At 44.8% G+C, this 20,831-nt stretch overlaps 1 protein-coding gene across 1 annotated transcript in view; it reads right to left on the minus strand.

Annotated features, from left to right (window-relative positions):
- LOC124789676 overlaps positions 1 to 20,831 on the minus strand; it is a 138,898-nt gene that overhangs the window by 23,743 nt on the left and 94,324 nt on the right. The window contains exon 4 of the mRNA XM_047257111.1: positions 1,216 to 1,390. Within this exon, the coding sequence (XP_047113067.1) occupies positions 1,216 to 1,390 (175 nt within the window). The remainder of the gene's footprint in view (positions 1 to 1,215; positions 1,391 to 20,831) is intronic.

Below are 20,831 nucleotides of genomic sequence, written 5' to 3' on the forward strand. Positions count from 1 at the left end.
TTAGCGTAAGTTAGTTTGACTTAGATTAAGTAGTATGTAAGCCTAGGGACCGATGATCTCAGCAGTTTGCTCCCACAGGAACTTACCACAAATTTCTAAAAATATTTCTCAATGCAGTTTGTAAGAGTCGTGCACATGTTTACGAGCTAGCGGTGCAGGAAGAGGCAACTGATGTTACCGATGTTTACCGCTTTACAGAAGGAACGTTTTGGTGTATGGTCCGTAACTAAATAAAGCAGAGAATCTGATGTAGCCATTTTTAAAATGATACGAGAACTTCATGTCCAGACAATTTTGTTCGTTTCTATATTTTGACCTTGTATGTTTTTGAAGTGTTTGTTTATGTAGGATCTACTTAAACGGCCAGATGATAGGAGCTTTACTCCTGAAACGCTTTGCTGAGGATAATGTTCCTAATATTAGTAGCTGTATGGTAAAATATTTGTAATGATTATCTTAACAACCGCTACCTCTGGTTGTTAAGCTGGGCATTATTAGAAATCTTTCTAGTCTCTCTCTCTCTCTCTCACGTGCTTTTTTCTGTAGCATTAGGTGGAGTGTAGTTCCAACGGATGGTTATGGTTGATAAATTAGTAATAGTTAGCTCACAGAAGAAACAAGTCCATAGGAACGAACACTGTCGGAACGGTCCTTCTCAGGCAGAGAACTAGTTTACTGGTATGTATCAGGTACTTTACGAAATAACAACGGAAATGTTTGTTTAACTTGTTTGACATTTAACGTACAAAAAAGATCCATTTCGTCAGCTAGAGGATGTACCATTTATAAAGATAAACAAATGTAAAAGAAATGCATGTTTCTCTTCATAGACATACTCGCAGTACTTTCGAATGCGATTAGGAGAGACTTCGAAACAAGTGACAGATCAAGACAGCCGCTCATAAAAAAAAAAAAAGTTTTCTGTCAGTCAAGGTAGTAACTTCTCACAAATCACACCAGTTCCTTAGTTTTCATCGGAGATTTCATGTCTCTTCCATTTCCATTGAAACTATCCCTACGAAAAGGTGAAATGGCGTTTCAAATTAGAAATAGCAAGTGAACATTCGCTTGTTGCGGACGATATATACGAGGCGCCAGATACTGGGGAGAACTTGAGACGCGGTAAGACGCACGGGGGAGCGAGGTGAGAGAGAAGAAGGCATTTGCCCTGGAGACGGGAAAAATATTCATTAGGAAGAGATTCTAATTACTCACATTCTTTAAACAGGCGGGGTCTCGCGCCCCCCTGCCGGCTGCGAGCGCTTCATTGGCCCAGGCGGGCTTCCACTCTCCCAAGCCTTCTTTCTCCTCTGGAAGAAAGTTCCACTGGGCGCTGACCCTCCACGCTCTGGCGCGCGTAAATGTCATGGCGCAGCTGCGCGGATTCTCCCTGTGAACAGTTACACTACTGGCAATTAAAATTGCTACACCAAGAAGAAATGCAGATGACAAACGGGTATTCATTGGACAAATATATTATACTAGAACTGACATGTGATTAAATTTTCACGCAATTTGGGTGCATAGATCCTGAGAAATCAGTACCCAGTACAACCACCTCTGGCCATAATAACGGCCTAGATACGCCTGGGCATTGGGTCAAACAGAGCTTGGATGGCGTGTACAGGTACAGTTGCCCATGCAGCTTCAACACGATACCACAGTTCATCGAGAGTAGTGACTGAGGTACTGTGACGAGCTAGTTGCTCGGCCACCATTGACCAGACGTTTTCAATTGGTGAAAGATCTGGAGAATGTGCTGGCCAGGGCAGCAGTCGAACACTTCCTGTACCCAGAAAGGCCCGTACAGGACCTGCAACATGCGGTCGCGGATTATCCTGCTGAAATGTAGGGTTTCGCAGGAATCAAATGAAGGATAGAGCCACGGATCGTAACATATCTGAAATGTAACGTCCACTGTTCAAAGTGCCGTCAATGCGAACAAGAGGTGACCCAGACGTGTAACCAATGGCACCCCATACCATCACGTCGGGTGATACGCCAGTATGCCGATGACGAATACACGCTTCCAATGTGCGTTCACCGCGGTTTCGCCAAACACGGATGCGACGATCATGATGCTGTAAACAGAACCTGGATTCATCCGAAAAAATGACATTTTGCCATTCGTGCATCCAGGTTTGTCGTTAAGTACACCATCGCAGGCGCTCCTGTCTGTGATGCAGCGTCAAGGGTAACCGCAGCCATGGTCTTCGAGCTGATAGTCCATGCTGCTGCAAACGTCGTGGAACTGTTCGTGCAGATGGTTGTTGTCTTGCAAACGTCCCAATCTGTTGACTCAGGGATCGAGACGTGGCTGCACGATCCGTTACAGCCATGCGGATAAGATGCCTGTCATCTCGATTGCTAGTGATACGAGGCCGTTGGGATCCAGCACGGCGTTCCGTATTTCCCTCCTGAACCCATCGATTACATAGTCTGCTAACAGTCATTGGATCTCGGCCAACGCGAGTAGCAATGTCGCGATACGATAAACCGCAATCGCGATAGTCTACAATCCGACCTTTATCAAAGTCGGAAACGTGATGGTACACATTTCTCCTCCTTACACGAGGCATCACAACAACGTTTAAAAAGGCAACGCCGGTGAACTGCTGTTTGTATATGAGAAATCGGTTGGAAACTTTCCTCATGTTAGCACGTTGTAGGTGTCACCACCGGCGCCAACCTTGTGAGAATGCTCTGAAAAGCTAATCATTTGCATATCACAGCATCTTCTTCCTGTCGGTTAAATTTCGCGTCTGTAGCACGTCATCATCGTGGTGTAGCAATTTTAATGGCCAATAGTGTATTAACAGCTACTAAAATAATCTGTCACTTTTCTACCCTTTAACTTCTCGTAAGGGGACTTCTCGTTTCGTGATTTGGCAATTTTGTTTCGTTTTAACTTTGTAGCTGTTGCACTTCCTGGCGCCATAGCCCAAGGAACCCGCCTGCATCATCTGTCCGGGAATCAAGGTAACTGTGTTCTGTGAGTTATCGTGTTTCGACAGTTTTTCTATCATATTTTTTGAGGCGGGGATAGTGGTCAGCGCAGGATTTGCCTAAACGAGCGTGGAAAGCTACACGCAGGCTGACAGGTGTACCAAAGCAACGACTGTTCTTACGCTGCGCGGATTCGATCCCATCCTGTCTCACCTCCTTGTCTCTCAAACTAGGATCCTGCACGATATGCTATACTTGTAGGACAACAGCTAATAAAAGAATACTCTTGCTTTAAAAAAGAACACCCTGACAGACAGACAGACAGACAGACAGACAGACATTTATTCCTGAGTTTCGTAGTTATGTGATGTACGAGGGCGTGCTGGAAAGTAATTTCCCCGTTTTTTAATGAGAAAACTCTTAAAGCTTTTTAAATAAAGCAAACATTATTAAAATTCTTCATCTTTATTCTTCATGTCTACAAATTTATTTTCAACGTATCAACCTGACGACGAACACATTTCTCGCAACGAGGGACTAGTTTGTTGACACCGTCACTGTAGATTGTTTGACCTTTCAGACACAACCTGACCTCTGCTTGCACCAATTGATCACTATCCTCGAAAGTGTTCTTTATTAATTTTAAAATGTTCAAATGTGTGTGAATTCCTAAGGGACCAAACTGCTGCGTGCTTGTGGAATATCGTCTCAGTTGTGTGACTGGATTTGTGATTTCCTGTCAGAGAGGTCACAGTTCTTAGTAATTGACGGAAAGTCGTCGAGTAAAACAGAAGTGATTTCAGGCGTTCCCCAAGGTAGTGTTATAGGCTCTTTGCTGTTTCTTACCTATATAAACGATTTGGGAGACAATCTGAGCAGCCGTCTTCGGTTGTTTGCTGATGACGCTGTCGTTTATCGACTAATAAAGTCATCAGAAGATCTAAACAAATTGCAAAATGATTTAGAAAAAATATCTGGATGGTGCGAGAAGTGGCAATTGACCCTAAATAACAAAAAGTGTGAGGTCATCCACATGAGTGCTAAAAGAAACTCGTTAAACTTCGGTTCCACGATAAATCAGTCTAATCTAAAAGCCGTAAATTCAACTAAATACTTAGGTATTACGATTACGAACGAGTTAAATTGGAAAGCACACACAGAAAATGTTGTGGGGAAGTCTAACCAAAGGCTGCGTTTTATTGGCAGGACACTTACAAAATGTAATAGATCTACTGAGGAGACTGCCTACACTACGCTTGTACGTCCTCTTTTAGAATACTGCTGCTCGGTGTGGGATCCTTACCAGGTAGGACTGACGGAGTACATCGAAAAAGTTCAAAGAAAGGCAGCACGTTTTGTATTATCGCGAAATATGGGAGAGAGTGTCACAGAAATGATACAGGATTTGGGCTAGAAATCATTAAAAGAAAGGCGTTTTTCGTTGCGACGTAATCTTCTCACGAAATTCCAATCACCAACTTTCTCCTCCGAATGCGAAAATATTTTGTTGACACCGACCTACATAGGGCGGAACGATCACCACGATAAGTAAGGGAAACCAGAGCTCGTACGGAAAGATGTATTCTTTCCGAGCGCTATACGAGATTGGAATAATAGAGAATTGTGAAGGTGGTTCAATGAACCCTCTGCCAGGAACTTAAATGTGATTTGCAGAGTATCCACGTAGATGTAGATGTAGATGCTGAGATCATCGGTCCCTAGACTAACACGCTACTTATATTAACCTATGCTAAGAACAACACACACACCCATGCCCGAGGGAGGACTCGAACCTCCGGCGGGAGGGGTCGCGCAATTCATGACGTGTCGCCTCAAACCGCGCGGCCAATCCGCGCGGCTCTTTTTTATTTTTTGCAGAAACACATGAAAACCGAATGGCGCCTAGAAAGGACTGTACGCAAGATGTTCGATGACAATGAGCCCAAGGCGTCGGTTTGTTGCAGATTTCGGAGCGCTTGTATATTGTCCGGCATTGCCATGCTGAAAGAGACGAACTCTTCGAACTCGAAACTCGATAACAGCACGCTGTTTCTCACGCACGTTACACATCGCCATGTTACACGCTACAATTCGGAGCTCTCTGCCACCAGAGGCTGAAGAATGAAAATGCAGAATGTTAACAACGTTTGTTTTATTTTAAAAGCTTTAAGAGTTTTCAGATAAAAAATTACTTTTCAGCACACTCATGTTACAGCACATTAGAATATTAAAATCCGTGAGCTGCTTAAATTAAAAGAATTCAGTTGAAGAATAATTATTGGGCTTCATTAACCATATTAATTGATTTATCCCCGCTTTTTCAGTTAGTGTTCCGTAGTTCTGACTTCTATCTGCTATACTTCAAGTGTTTAAGCGTCCAACTTAAAGTAAGGTACAAAGTGTATGGAAGGCAGTTTAGCTCGTGAGATAACGGACTTGAGCTATTGTATTCATAGTTTTTGATAATAGCGTCGCAGCCTCCCATTCCCCTCCCTCCATTTCCCCTTTCGATCCCCTCCAGCATAATCTCCCTCCCCTCTCCTTCCCCCAACTCCCCTCCGCCACTATCCCAGCCTCCCTCCCCCTTTCTCCCTCTCCCTTTTCCCCTCCATCTTCATCCACTTCCCATCCCCCTTAACCTGTCACGCACCTCTCTCTCTCTCTCTCTCTCCCCCTCTCCCTCTCTCTCCCTCTCCTCTCTTCTCCTTTCCTCCTCCCCCTCCCCCTGCATCTCTCTCTCCCTCCGCCGCTCTCTCTGTAACTGGCCAGTCAGCTAGCTATATGAAATCATTTTGTGGGGAACAAAGAGAAAATTTGGAAGAACGAGCATAGAATTTACACGATCCATAGTAAACGTAAAATTAAGATAGAATGAAACCTTCCCTCTTTGAGAGTCTTCGCAAATCTCAGATGTTCAGATAAACTGATGTAAAACTAATATGGAGATAACTGCGTAAAAATTCTTTTTCAGTTTTACATAATGCTCCCAATAACGTAGGATCGAATAGACAAGATTATATGTATCTACTCTGTTGAAACAATGCTGAATGAGAACTACATCAAACTACCAAAGCAAATTACTCGTATAAATCTTCCAATAGACCGGATATATTTGATCACAGCTTAGAGAACAGAGGACCTGAAAGCACACGAGTGTCGATACAAAAAGTTATTAGCGAAAATGGGTCCACAAATGGACTGTTTGCGATGTAATTGTTGTTAGTATCTCGCCCTGAGCTGATTGTGAACGTCGACCCTGGTTACGAAAAAGGGAATAGCCAAAAACGTTATTGGATGCGTCGGTGGCGGTACATTGGCTTCTAGTGAAGGAGGAATACACTCCTACTTCAATGCGATACAGTTACACGTTAAAACCACTGTACGCTCGGAACCATTCCAGGAGTGTCATCATCGCAGTAGGAAATTTGTGGTAAGATCTTATGGGACCAAGCTGCTGAGGTCATCGGTCCCTAAGCTTACACACTACTTAATCCAACTTACACTAACTTACGCTATGGACAACACACGCTTCCATGTCCGAGGGAGGACTTGAACCTTCGAGGGGGGAGGGGGGGAGGGGGGAGGGGGGAGGGAGGGGGGAGTGGAGGGGAGCTAAACCGCGCGGCTCATCGCAGTAAGATGCAGCACAATACACATCTCCGCAATTAGCTACACATGTTTTCTAACACTCCAGGTAATTTCCCAATTGTTGATAAATATAAACAATTCTCGGCTCTCTCTTCAGTCCTTCAATCACGTTAACACAAGTATCGTACTAGACCTTCTCATTGCGAACCCAGTCATAAAAATCCAGAGTTCTAATCATCGCTGAGAATATCGATGCTTTAAAAGTTGCCTCACAGTGGCAACTAAATTTCCCAGTAGCCTATCATTCATGCGCCATATAAAGCGCCGAAATCATTCCTCTCTGTTACGTAATTTAATCAGTCAGGAACATAGTTATGAAGGTAATTCAAATACTTACAACGTGATGCGCTATACTTCAAACAATCCCAATATGTGTTTACACCAAAGCTCTATGGCCGATTGCAATACCTATCACATTCTGTATAGAATTTGCAGCTGTTTTGACTCTTTCTTTAACCATACTACTCTCTACATACCTGGAATACAAAAATTTTCCTAGTAGTTGGAAGAAATCATAGATCACAACAAGGGTTGAAAAAGTGATCCACAAAATTATCATATAATAGCATCGATATACATGGGTTCTAGAATATTAGAACGTATTAATGTACCTAGAACGGAATGACTTCTTTCATTATAGTTAGCGTGGTTTCCGAAGCAGTCGCCTATAATCAAGCACTTTCTGAAAAAAGGCTGCACACTGTAAGTAGGCTGTTTATGTTTTCTCTATGTAAGTAGGCTGTTTATGTTTTCTTATTGGCAACGTTACGTAGCGCTCAATATGAAAATCGCTGGCTGTTCTGTGTGCAGTCTGTGGCTAGTTTGCATTGTTGTCTGCCATTGTAGTGTTGGGCAGCGGCAGCTGGCTGTGAACAGCGCGTAGCGTTGCGCAGTTGGAGGTGAGCCGCCAGCAGTGGTGGATGTGGGGAGAGAGATGGCGGAGTTTTGTAATTTTTCATGAACTGATATATTTATATATGATGATATCAAGCTGGCAGTAGTGGCGCTCGCTGTATTGCAGTAGCTTGAGCAGCGAAGATTTTTGTGAGGTAAGTGATTTGTGAAAGGTATAGTTTAATGTTTGTCAGGGCCATTCTTTAGTAGGAAATTTTGAAAGTCAGATTGCGTTGCGCTAAAAATATTGTGTGTCAGGTTAAGCACAGTCGTATATAATTGTTCAAAGGGGACGTTTCAACACGTATTCATAAAATTACAAATTGCTACGAAGATGGGCAACTAGCTTAAAAGTTCAAAAACACAGTGTTGTGCACTTCATACAGCGAAGAAACCTAGTATCCTATGACGATATCAGTGAGTCAAATTTAGCATTAGTCAACTCATACAAAAATTATACCTCCCGAGGAGATCACGAATGTAAAATTAGAGAGATTCGAGCGCGCACGGAGGCTTTCAGACAGTCGTTCTTCCCGCGAACCATAAGCGACTGGAACAGAAGAGGGAGGTAATGACAGCGGCACGTAAAGCGCCCTCCGCCACACACCGTTGGGTGGCTTGCGGAGTATAAATGTAGATGTAGATGTAGAATTAAATGGGCATAAAAATGGAATAATTACATACGTTCAGTCGCAGATAAAGCAGGTGGCAGACTTCGGTTCAATGGGAGGAAACCAGAAAAACGCAAAAGGGTTTGCTTTAAAAACATTCTTATGATTCATCGTAGAATATTATTCAGGTGGGTGAAACACACATAAAATTATAGAGGCTACTGAACGTATATAAAGAATGGCAGCACGAACGGTCACAAGTTTATCTGACCCACGAGACATCTTCACGGAGACACTGAGAGACTTGAAGTGGCAACACCTGAAAGTCAGATGTAAACTATCCCAGCGAAACCCTACTTGATGAAACAAAATTAATTGAGCAATCTAGGAATACTTTAAATACCATACGTACCGCTCCCATAGGTACTCATAAGACTAAGCTAATGTTGCCGGCAGGTGTGGCCTAGCGGTTCTAGGTGCTACAGTCTGGAACCGCGCGACGCTACGGTCGCAGGTTCGAATCCTGCCTCGGGCATGGATGTGTGATGTCCTTAGGTTAGTTAGGTTTAAGTAGTTCTAAGTTCTAGGGGACTGATGACCTCAGAAATTAAGTTCCATAGCGTCCAGAGCCATTTGAAACATAAGCCCTGTTGTGTTACAGTTGTTTAGAAAAAGCTGTTACCCACGGCTGCGCTCTCGAGATAGTAGTTTGCTATGATGAGCGATGGTGAGTCGGTAAGCTATGATATGTGCACTATCAGCTGCCCTCACGTGTCAGTCTGTTTTGGGTAAGCACAGCTTCTGATTAGTGGTACACCACGAACTGTCACAGCATTCTCTGTGGAGTACATGTACAATTACCGCATCGCTTCCATTTGCAACCTCTACCGGCACAGAACTACGATTCTACGACTAGCTGGTTAACCAACGCACCACAAATCGACAATCTTCACCAGAGCACAGGCAATGGAAGATGCAACATTTACGAGTCAACGCAATTGCCCTGTTTGGGCTCACGAAAATCCGCACGGCATCATGGAGGTCCATTTCCAGCATCAGTTCTCCGTCAAAGTTTTGGCAGAAGTCGTTGGTGACTGTCTCCATGGTCCGTTGGAACTGCCTGGTTGACTACGAGGTGTCAACTACTTGGACTTTCTTTAGACCGTTCATCATGACGAGTTGGACGACGATCCGCTGGCAGCGCGGTAGAACACGTGGCTGCTTCAGATGGAGCCCCTGCATGTTATCAGCCACCAGCGGGGAGGTGGACTAGACGTAACGGACCTGTTGTAGGCCCAACATGATCTTCCTATCTCACGCCACGTGACTCCCGAAAGAGGAGCAAAATAAAAAAATATCATTGTCGTGTGACCTGGGCGTCCCGTCGGATAGACCATTCGCCGGGTGCAAGTCTTTCGATTTGACACCTCTTCGGCGACTTGCGCGTCGATGGGGATGAAATGATGATGGTTAGGAGGACAACACAACACCCAGTCCCTGAGCGGAGAAAATCTCCGACCCAGCCAGGAATCGAACCCGAGCCCTTAGGATTGAAATTCTGTCGCGCTGACCACTCAGCTACCGGGGGCGGACACAGGGGCCAAAAGAAAGAGCTTTCGTGCTTCCAACAAAACTCATAACTTAACAGCAGATCTGTAAAATGCAACAAAGGCTGCTGCATATACGATCCGAGGCATGACGTTGATTTTAACCCACTGGTGGACACTTCGAACACTCTTTAAAAGTAAATTGTAATCTATCACTATAATGATACTGACTGTCTTCTTCCAAGTATTTCCACCACTAGGTTGTAATGACGCCTTTAGTTTATGTATTACTATAGATCGCTCGTAACCTTTGCTGTCAACAATTACGAGCCACACCTTATATGTACACTACTGGCCATTAAAATTGCTACACCACGAAGATGACGTGCTACAGACGCGAAATTTAACCGACAGGAAGAAGATGCTGTGATATGCAAATGATTAGCTTTTCAGAGCATTCACACAAGGTTGGCGCCGGTGGCGACACCTACAACGTGCTGATAAGGAAAGTTTCCAATCGATTTCTCATACATAAACAGCAGTTGACCGGCGTTGCCTGGTGAAACGTTGTTGTGATGCCTCGTGTAAGGAGGAGAAATGCGTACCATCACGTTTCCGACTTTGATAAAGGTCGGATTGTAGCCTATCGCGATTGCGGTTTATCGTATTGCTGCTCGCGTTGGTCGAGATCCAATGACTGTTAGCAGATATGGAATCGGTGGGTTCAGGAGCGTAATACGGAACGGCGTGCTGGATCCCAACGGCCTCGTATCACTAGCAGTCGAGATGACAGACATCTTATCCGCATGGCTGTAACGGATCGTGCAGCCACGTCTCGATCCCTGAGTCAACAGATGGGGACGTTTGCAAGACAACAATCACCTGCACCAACAGTTCGACGAAGTTTGCAGCAGCATGGACTATCAGCTAGGAGACCATGGCTGCGGTTACTCTTGATGCTGCATCACAGACAGGAGCGCCTGCGATGGTGTACTCAACGACGAACCTAGGTGCACGAATGGCAAAACGTCATTTTTTCGGATGAATCCCGGTTCTGTTTCAGCATCATGATGGTCGCATCCGTGTTTGATGACATCGCGGTGAAAGCACATTGAAAGCGTGTATTCGTCATCGCCATGCCGGCGTATCATCCGGCGTGATGGTATGGGGTGCCATTGGTTACACGTGTCGGTCAACTCTTGTTCGCATTGACGGCGCTTTCAACAGTGGACGTTACATTTCAGATGTGTTACGAGTCGTGGCTCTACGATTCATTCGATACATGCGAAACCCTACATTTCAGCAGGATAATGCACGACCGCATGTTGCAGGTCCTGTACGGGCCTTTCTGGATACAGAAAATGTTCGACTGCTGCCCTGGCCAGCACATTCTCCAGATGTCTCACCAATTGAAAACGTGTGGTCAATGGTGGCCGAGCAACTGGCTCGTCACAATACGCCAGTCACTACTCTTGATGAACTGTGGTATCGTGTTGAAGCTGCATGGGCAGCTGTACCTGTACACGCCATCCAAGCTCTGTTTGAATTAATGCCCAGGGGTATCAAGGCCGTTATTACGGCCAGAGGTGGTTGTTCTGGGTACTGATTTCTCAGGATCTATGCACCCAAACTGCGTGAAAATGTAGTCACATGTCAGTTCTAGTACAATATATTTGTGCAATGAATACCCGTTTATCATCTGCATTTCTTCTTGGTGTAGCAATTTTAATGGCCAGTAGTGTAGATGCTCAGCTATTTGTGTGAGACAAAGTGAAGGAATGGAAACTTGATTAGAATTTAAAACTGTGCTCCAGTTTGTATAACAAGGCGGGTGAAGTAAGAGATAAAAGCGAGCGAGTGAAGAACGCGTGGTTCGCCGGCGCTGTCGCCGCTGCCGCCGCCACGGACCACCCCGGCGCCCCCGCTCGGTTAATTGTCGCTCCCTTTGTGTCGCGGCCCCGCCGAGTTTTTTAATAAAGCTTCTTTACGGTCATTAACGGAATCGCGTTCGCTCCATTTCAAAAGAAAGAAACGCCTCGTGGAGGGTCGTCCTCCTCGAGCGTCGCCCCCTTGGCGCCGGCAGCCTCGTAATGAAGGGAAGGCGGGCCGCCGCAGACGAGGCGCCACATTGCTTACCTGGTCTGCACCGCCACCGCCACCGCCACCGCCGCGCCACGCGAAGGTTGTAAGCTGTGGGAGGGATTGAGCGAGGTCTCGTTCATGCTTCATTGACATCTTTAATTCCGTTTCATAAATGGTTCAAATGGCTCTGAGCACTATGGGACTCAACATCAGAGGGCATCAGTCCCCTAGAACTTGGAACTACTTAAACCTAACTAACCTAAGGAGATCACACACATCCATGCCCGAGGCAGGATTCGAACCTGCGACCGTAGCGGTCGCGCGGTTCCAGACTGAAGCACCTAGAACCGCTCGGCCACACTGGCCGGCAATTCCGTTTCCTCACGTCTGCAAAATACAGGGTGGCGCACGAAATGTGTTACAATTTTGTTTTTGAATATAAACTTTATTGTCAATACAATCTGAAAGGAACATTTACTACAATGAAGAGCCGTCCATGGAGATTTGCTCTAACTCAGCACATGTTCAATATGTCCACCATTTCGTTTCCTAACATCCTTCAAACAAACACTAAAGTTAGTGATTACCCTACGGCACATGTCTTCCGTAATTTCACTGCAGGCTTGAAGAATGAGTCTTCTGAGCTCCATTAAATCACATGGACGTTTCGGGAAAATTTTTTCCTTTAGGTACCCCCAAATAAAAAAGTCACATGGATTGAGGTCTGGACTATTGGGGGGTCAATTTCGTCCGTCACTGAAGCGACCTGGAAGCCTGAGTGAAATGATCCGCATGTCGAAATGCTCGTATAAAAACTCCATCACAGTGTTTGCAGTATGTGGCCTTGCTCCATCTTGCATGAACCACTGAGTGTTGAAGGGCAAGGCAGCAGCAATAAGCTGTGGAATGAAGCTATTGCGAAGCATGCTCAAATAATGCTCGCTGTTCACAGTTTCTTCAAAGAAAAAGGGTCCATTAAGTCCATGACTGGAAACTGCTGCCCACGCTGTAATCCTCGGAGCATAATGTTGTCGTTCATGAAGCACTTGTGGGTTTTCAGTGGCCCAAAAGCATAAATTTTGTTTGTTAACCACACCGTCTAAATGAAAATGCGCCTCGTCTGAAAACCAAACGTTGTTGAGAGTTTCTTCCCTATCATCCACCCATTGAGCAAATAGTAGTCTCTGCTGCTTGTGTTCTTCATGGAGCTTCTGTGCACAGGTCATCTTGTACATATGCAGGTCACTTTTAAGAGTGCGTTGAACGGAGCTTCTGGATATTTCCAGTTGCACTGCTGCCTTTCAACACGATTTCCCGGGACTTCTCTGTACAGTAACTCGTACCGCTTCAATATTCTCCGGCGAACAAACAGGCTTCCAATACTGTTCCTTCGTGTACAAATTTATCGTACAACCTGTGAATGGTCTTCTCGCAAGGGACCCATCGTGTGTTAAACTGCTGTCGAAAACGCCTCTGAGTCAAAACAGGGCTTTTTGTTTCATGAAAAAGTAACACAATTGTCGATCGTTGCTGTGTCGTCAGTCTTCCATTGTCAGCCGTTGCTGCTTACTAGTCTCCTAGCGGCAGTATCGTGAATTACACGTCATTTCATAACTCATTTGTTTTTCCAAGCTCTGCTGGTACTGCTGTACAGATCCCAGCGGGATAACTAATGTGCGTCGTAAATTGCGAAAGAAACCATTGGTAACACATTTCGTGCGCCACCCTCTACATGGTCCAGTCACACCAATGTGCCACCGCCTATTTCGAAGTCTGTGTGCAATAACCACTCACAGAAGGTAGGTAGCAGCACTAGCAGTGTAGGGTATATAAACCGCAACCCGGGTGACGCGGAAAGCCTGTCGTTGTCGCAATATGGAAACAGTGAATTGTCTGACGTCCGAAAGGGCATGATTATCGGCTTTCAGACCAAGGGTGAAAGCATTTCCTAAACGGCTAAATTTGTGAACTGCTCGCGTGCCGCCATGTGCAAGGCAAAATTGCGCTCTTCAAAACGGGTGCGCAACTGTGGTGCACCACGAGCCGTAGATGACACGGGAGACGACGGCTGCGGAGATGTGCTCGGACGAACAGACATGCAACTACTGAGCATCTGACCGCCCATATGATAAAAGGGCCTGCCGACATCTTGAGCTCGACGACTTTCAGCTAACGTTGCTACTTATGGGATTCGGCAGCAGGCGCCTCGTTCGAACAGCCGTTCTGACGGCTGCTCATCGGCGACGAAGCCTGGGATTTTCACGCCAACACAGCAACTGGACGTCCATATAGTGGCGACCGCTGGCCTTTTCAGATGAGTCACGTTTTACACTCCATCATACAAACGGCCGTTGGCATGTACGACGTGAAACGTCTGAAAGCAATCACTCTGCAACAGTCGTCGAAAGGGTCCAGGCTGGAGCGTATGGGCTTGGGAATGGATCAACGCAAGTGTGCGTCTATTCTTGGGGACTGTGTCCACCCCTACATGCAGTTTGTTTTTTCTCGGTACGATGGCACCTACCAGCAGGGCAATGCAAAGTGTCACACAGCTCGCAATGTACGTGCGTGGTCCAGACAGCAGAAAGATGCGTTTACCATACATCCTGGTCACCAAACCCAACAGAGGCTCTGTGTGACCACCTAGATCGGGTCGTTCGCGCTATGGATCCTCAACAGAGAAACCTAGTACAGATGGCTGCAGACCGGAGTCGATATGGCTCTCCTTCTCGGTACCTCCAGAACCTCATTGACTCTCTACTAGGACTTCTTGACAGCAGTCCGTGCTACAAAAGGTGGTATTCAGGCTTTTGACCGGTGGTTAGGCGAACGTGACAGGACAGCGGATTAAATACGAGTGGTGGTCATAAAGTATTTATTATTTGTATATAATTATTTAATGTTCTTTTTTTGGTGGGGTGGGTAGCGGGGAGAGGTCATCAATTTTTCGACTGGTATAATACGGCTCCCGACGACTTCCTCTTCTGGGCCAAATAATTCATCTCACAGTATCACGTCCTCATTTATTACACTTTTTACTCTCTACTGCTCCCTCCACTACCATGGATAGTTAATCCTTGATGCCTTAACACATGACGTATCAGTCTTCCCCTTCCTCTTGTCAGTGTTCTCTACACAATCCTTTCCTCTTCGAGTCTGTGGAAAAGTTCCTCATTTATTATCCTACCATCCACCTAATTTTCCAGTATCCTTCTGTATCGCACCTCAAACGCCTCAACTGTCTTCTTCTCTGGTTTACCCACAGTCCGTGCGTGAAAAAATGAAAATTATCATATGGCACTGTTGGCCGGGATGACCCAGTCGGGTTCGACCGCCAAGTGCAACTCTCATTTCAGTTTGCGCCACACTGGGCGACTTTCGGCCGGTGATGAGGATAACACAACACCCAGTCCCCGAGCAGAGAAAATCTCCAACCTGGCCGGGAATCGAACCCGGGGCCTGTGAATGGGAAACAAGCACGTTACCACCCAGCCATTTTTTTCCAGTTTTGTTCGTTGTTGATCGTTGGGTTTGGTCGTTGCGGACGTCACATGACATCCGTTAAAGTTCGTTTGTTGATCCTTCCACTCAGTTTTCTATTACATAGGCCAACCAGCTCTCTGACCGAACAAGCTGAGCTACCGTGCCGGCAGCTAAGCAGTCCATGAGAGATTCACTGCCAAAAAATTCTGTGCTCCAAATGTAAAGTATGATAGTTTCAACATCAAATTAAGGACGATGTTTGATACTAGTAGATTCCTTATCGCCAAGATTGCCTTTTTTGCCTGTACTAGTCTGCTTTCCATGTACTCCTTGCTTCGTCCGTAGCTACTTCGCTTCCAAGGTAGCAGAATTCCATCACTTCATCTTCTTCCTGATCACCAGATTTGATGTTGAGCTTATCCGTAATCTCATGTCTTGGAGATGCGACAAGAAGTCGAACAGGAAGCATGCAATCATATTACATCATTGGAACAGTACTGCACAAATGTTGAATAGGTCACTTAGTTAAATATCATCAGGTGGTGCTAGAACGACTTTAATATTACACATTTCGGGGTAACCTATCATTGTATATCAGGTACATCGAGTTGATCTCCTGAACTGAAGTTATAAGTCATATGCCTCTGACGGTTATGCATTCAACACATTACTTCAGTTCATCTGTACAATTCTAATGACGAGTTACCCGGAAACACGTAAATTAAAGTCATTCATTCACCAGCTGATGACGTTTTACTAAGTGACATGCTCAGATTTTGTGCAGTACTGCCGGCCGCTGTGGCCAAGCGGTTCTAGGCGCTTCAGTCTGGAACCGCGCTGCTGCGACGGTCGCAGGTTCGAATCCTGCCTCGGGCATGGATGTGTGTGATGTCCTTAGGTTAGTTAGGTTTAAGTAGCTCTAAGTTCTACGGGACTGATGACCTCAGACGTTATGTCCCATAGTGCTTAGAGCCATTTGTGCAGAACTGTTCTAATAATAATCTCACAATTGCTGCTTCTCATTACTTTCTTTTTCTTCGGTTTGGCCTCAGTTCATAGTCTGTGATTAAGAATGAATAGGAGGGACGAATGACTACATCCTTGTCCTACACCCTTTCTAATCCGAACACTTCGTCCTTGGTCGTCTTCTCGTTTTTTCGCCCGCTTGATTCTTGTACTTGCTGCATATCACCCGGTTTCCCTATAGTTCGAACCTATTTTTCGGAGAATTTCTAACGTCTTTCACCTTTTTGTATTATCAAACCTTTTTTTGGCTTGAAAAATTACATGAAAGTGTCTTAAATATACTTCTTCTTTTCATTATTAACTGAACTGTCAAAACTGGTTCTTTTAGCCTTCCTAAATCGACGCTGCTCGTCATCTCATAGGTGACGACTTTCTTCCGTCCTTATTTAATAATTTAACACTTATCACTTGATACTGCCCATAGAGACTGAAATTAGCCAGTCGTAGAAGACAAGGCGCTAAGGAAAAGGGACGGCATTTGATGACATTACAAATATCCCTTACAGTCTCTTTTCCTACTCTGCACTCATGTGCTAACAAAACGTGCTGTGTTCGTCTCTGGCTGACCGAAATCGTACAGCGTGATACAGGAGACATTCGACTTTCCGCAGATGACCTTATCTCCCTCACTGTACTGTTTACGTGTTTGTGTGAGCCTCCAGTTCGTTACAATTTTTGCTGCTAGCAAAGCCGGGACAACTCCCGCAACCCTACCTGCCGCGAATTCTCGAATTTCTTTTTACCGCAGCTCCGCGACGTTTCATGAGAGGCTCTTTCTGCAACCAGCGAAAAACATGCTATTCCGGTATGCTTCACCCGGCGTCCTCTCTACACTGTGATCTATTACTGTCACATCAACCCCACAGCTCTTAATTCGTGGAGCTTCCTGGCAAATTAAAACTGTATCCCAGACCGGAACTCAAAATCGGGACAGTGCCTTTCGCAGAAGATGATCTTCCGTGAAGTTAGGAATGAAGGGGAGAGAGAAACTGATAGAGTTGAAGATATGAGGGTACGGCCTGCCTGAGTTGTGCTTGTACAGCTCAGTCGGTAAGATTTTCTGCAAAAGTCAAGGGACCGGATTCGAGCTTTTATTTGCTAGGAACTTTCAAAAAATACGCTGCCCTGCAGATTGAAAGATTTATTCTGGTACCATTTCTTGCGCACTAAAGCACATCATATTTAGATCGTACAGAAGAAGATAAAACGTTATACCACTGATTTTTCTTCTTTTATATATTTTTCTGATTTCTAAAACTTTGCTTAGAAACGGTCGACGATTTTCTACCTACTGTTTTGTCCTTGTCTCACTCTCTCTCTTTTTAACCCACTATTTAAACTGATGTTCCGTTCATCAGACTTCTCCTTGATTTCGAAAATCAATCACAAACTTTGTTTACTATGTAAACTAACTCATACAGCCACTCTGTATTACTCGCACATAAATTTACAATTCGCGAGATTTTTCTGTCCATATACAGACATACACGGATTGGACAAAAATACGGAAATACCTAAAAACACAACACATTTCTGTGCCCAATACGGTATAGAAACCACTTGGCATTCAAAACAGCTTCAATCCGTCTCGGAATGGATAAATACAAGTCCTATAAGGTTTTCATATTGTATATCACCTATGACACTGTTGCCTGTTTAGCACCACTCAAGAAAATGTCTGCATCACCCTCTCTACCACTGCACCAGGAATTCTGTCATCCGCCACAGTAACGATTGCGGTCAAGATGACCAGCAAGTGCTACTGCAGGACAACTCATCGCGGATGGCTTTGATCTAATGGTCAACAAAAACATTGGGATCAAGAGCCCCTCACCTTGATCCCACAAAGAAGCCAAAAGGTTTTGACCTACCGAGGAACCTTTGGTGCCGCCTCAGCAGGTTAAGGACTGGACATGGTTGTTGTAAGTACTTCAGGTACAAATGGGGCTAGATCAGTTCACCAATGTGTGAATGCAATTAAGAAGAGCAGACAATTGAACATTTAGTCCAACGCTGTCCACTTCATTCATACCCTGGAATTCCCGATGACTTGTTCACTCTCACACCCAGCTTAATTAACTGGTTGAAAAACACGGACTTTAAGGTTTAATCTTGTCTAATATCATATGTATATCGTATAAAATCATTTGCCTTATATCAATTGTATATTGTATAAAATCACCATACGATTAAATAAATAAATAAGGTTTTCAAAGAAATCTTATATAATTCTTGCTGCAAAATAGTGTCAAGTTCAGGTAATTATGATGGAGGCAGATAGCGGTCACATACCCATCTCTCAAAGTAGACACAAAGGCTTCATAATATTGAGATCTGCTGACTGTAATGGCCAGGGCAGATGCGAAGCACATCATCGAGCTCACGAAACCAGTCCTGGACGATGTGAGAGGTATGGGTAAGGGAACAAACATTGTACCATGGGATGGACCTGATCAGCCGAAATGATCACATAATCCTTGGCAGCAATGCTACCTTGCAGAGATAGCTGAGTATCCATGGAACCCATGGAAACCCACAGTATGGTTGCCCATATAATCACCGAGCCCTCGCTATGTTTCACTCATGGGACGTAGACTCGGCCAGAAGTTGGAAACAGTGAGAAATGAGACTCATTTGGCCAAGTTCTTTGATTGCTCCGTAGTCCTGTTTTTATGGCTTCAGCACCAAGTTTTCCTGTAACGCGCTTTTGCATCATTGATGACTGGTTTCGGAATTTCAGCTCGCCCTGAAATTTTCTGCATCTGAAGGTCCGTCCGTGTTGTTTCGATGCTGACAGAGTTCGCGAGTGTGATATTCAGTTCTGCAGAGCCTTTCACAGCAGTCATCTTATTTTTCGTGACCATGCTGCTCATTAACTGCCTGGTACGATCACTCAACACACAATTTCGTTCACGTTGTGGGTTAGTGGATGATGTTTTCCGGCTTTCCCTGTATGCGCTATGAATCTTCCACACGATGCCTCTTGAAACACCAAACAATTCGGCTACACTGCTTACAGAAGCACCGACTAATGAGTATCAAAACTTTGCCCATGTTCGAATTCGTTTCGCTGCGACATAATGCCCTCACAACCATACAGATCACGACTGACAGTTCGCAACTTACAGGGTGACACTTATTGAACTATATGAAAAAAAACTACAGCGTACACACACTTCTTTCAACATGTAAACATCACAACAGACATTCGGATTTAGGTTACGACATGTTCGATACGCCCGCCATCCTTGGTGATGATGTGTCGCAAGCGAATAGCGAAATTCTGCATTACCCGCTGAAGTATAGGAACGTCGATGCTGTCGATGAGCTCCTGGATGGCTGTTTCCAGCTCAGCAATGGTTTTGAGGTTATTGCTGTACACCTTGTCTTTAACATAGCACCACAAAAAAAGGAGTCACATGTGTTCAGATGAAGAGAATATGGCGGCCTATCGTAGCCCATGCCAGTGGCCTCTGGGTACCCCAGAGCCAGAATGCGGTCCCCAAAGTGCTCCTCCAGGATATCAAACACTCTCCTGCTCCGATGGGGGTGAGCTCCGTCTTGTATGAACCACATCTTGTCGAAATCAGGGTCACTCTGGATAATGGGGATGAAATCATCTCTCAAAGCCTTCATGTACCGTTCGGTGGTCACCTTTCCGTCAAGGAATATCGCACCGATAATTTCGTTGCTGGAACTACCAAGAAACTCACGCAAAGGTTGGAAAACGATGTTGGTGTTTCGGAATCACCAGGAGAAGTAATTTTTTCTTTGCATTTATTTTTCCTTCACATAATCAGGAACACTGACATTACTCGGATTATGCACCACATTTAGCATTGTACTATTACTACACTGATGCAACATACATCATCGAAATAAAACACGTTTTACCAACAAAATACGCGTCGTGAATTGCATACCTATCCCTTACTCCTGGTCAAAAGAGCACTGTTCGTAGCGCTCCCTGACAATACTCAGCGATTAGCTGTTTTCTCTCTTAGCACAAATACCGCAAGCTGTTACATTCAATTATTTCCATTTACAACAGCCACTATGTTATTTTAGTGCCCTCATAAGCTATTTGAGAGCCAACAAAGAATTGTGTGTGGCCCAACGAAATACTAGAATCCTGGTGACGCGTGCTGTTGATTCGTTGGCGTGTTTCCATAACGATATCAGAAACATCGGGAAACTTTGAGCGCTGCGTACAGCTGTGAGCTCGGAACCAAGCAATCTGAGTTTGAAAGATTTGAGCCGTTGGTGGCTGCATCGAAAGAAAATTCTACACGTTGAACTATGCCCTCTCTAGATTTCAATAGCGGATCCTTCCGTGTACATCAGCACACAGATAAAACTGTGCTGCTTAAGTGTTTAAAAGCTTTAATTCTTCATCGATACGGACGATGTTATCTAAGAGGTACGCAGCTGAAAAGTATTTTATATTGTGTGGGTCGTAAACTTCCCCAGGCTACAAGTGATTGATTGATCATTCATGCAACATATATGATCGATTTTGAAAGACATATTCAATAATCAGATGCAGCCTATGTGGGAAAGCAATGAGATCTGTATCGACTCAATGAAATAAGCC

Source organism: Schistocerca piceifrons, chromosome 3 (genome assembly GCF_021461385.2).
Source record: "Schistocerca piceifrons isolate TAMUIC-IGC-003096 chromosome 3, iqSchPice1.1, whole genome shotgun sequence".
NCBI classification, from domain to species: domain Eukaryota; kingdom Metazoa; phylum Arthropoda; class Insecta; order Orthoptera; family Acrididae; genus Schistocerca; species Schistocerca piceifrons.